The 642-nt window shown below is 44.5% G+C and overlaps 1 gene segment (V, D, J or C); it reads left to right on the forward strand.

Annotated features, from left to right (window-relative positions):
- Positions 1 to 197: 197 nt before the first annotated feature.
- LOC103584825 lies at positions 198 to 620 on the forward strand (the record flags this gene model as incomplete). The annotated part of the segment is given in 1 exon segment: positions 198 to 620. A coding segment is annotated over 1 exon segment (414 nt), but the record flags the coding sequence as incomplete, so codon positions are not given.
- Positions 621 to 642: the final 22 nt, after the last annotated feature.

A 642-nucleotide genomic window follows, 5' to 3' on the forward strand; every position in this document is an offset into this window, starting at 1 on the left:
ATGGCGCCTGTTCTGCTCCTGGGGCTTCTGGGGCTCTACACCACAGGTGAGAACTTGGGGGTTTGTGGGAATGTGGGGAGAGAAAAATTTCTTCACTTTGGAACATTAAAATTGCATTGAAGATCAAACTCATATAGTTAAGGAGAATTATTTAAAGTAGGTTTTAGCAGACAGAAACACAGTTTACAAATTCTCACAGTATTAGGATGAAATACAGAAGGGAGGACCCTCAATTTTATTTTATTTTTTCTTTCTTCCTTTTTTTCTTTTTAATCTCAGGTACTTCTGGTGACATTGTGTTGAATCAGTCTCCCTCCTCTCTGTCTGGGGCTCCTGGAGAGAAAATCACCATCACCTGCACAGCCAAAGTGTCAAGCACCCTGGTGGGAAAACCTAACTGAGCTGGTTCCAACAGAAAAGTGGACGAGTTAAGCAACTCATTTACCAAGTTTCCAACTTACAGACTGGAGTCCCATCGCGGTTCAGTGGCAGTGGGTCTGACAGAGATTTCAGCCTCACCATCAGCAGCCTGGAGGGTGAAGATGCCTCTGTCTATTACTGTGGGCAAGGTTCCTATAGTCCGAGGACGTTCGGCAAAGGGACAACGTTGGAAGTCAAACGTGAGTAAAATCCAAACTGTCC

The sequence above is a fragment of the Galeopterus variegatus genome, unplaced genomic scaffold (assembly GCF_000696425.1).
Source record: "Galeopterus variegatus unplaced genomic scaffold, G_variegatus-3.0.2 Scaffold129705, whole genome shotgun sequence".
Lineage (NCBI taxonomy): Eukaryota > Metazoa > Chordata > Mammalia > Dermoptera > Cynocephalidae > Galeopterus > Galeopterus variegatus.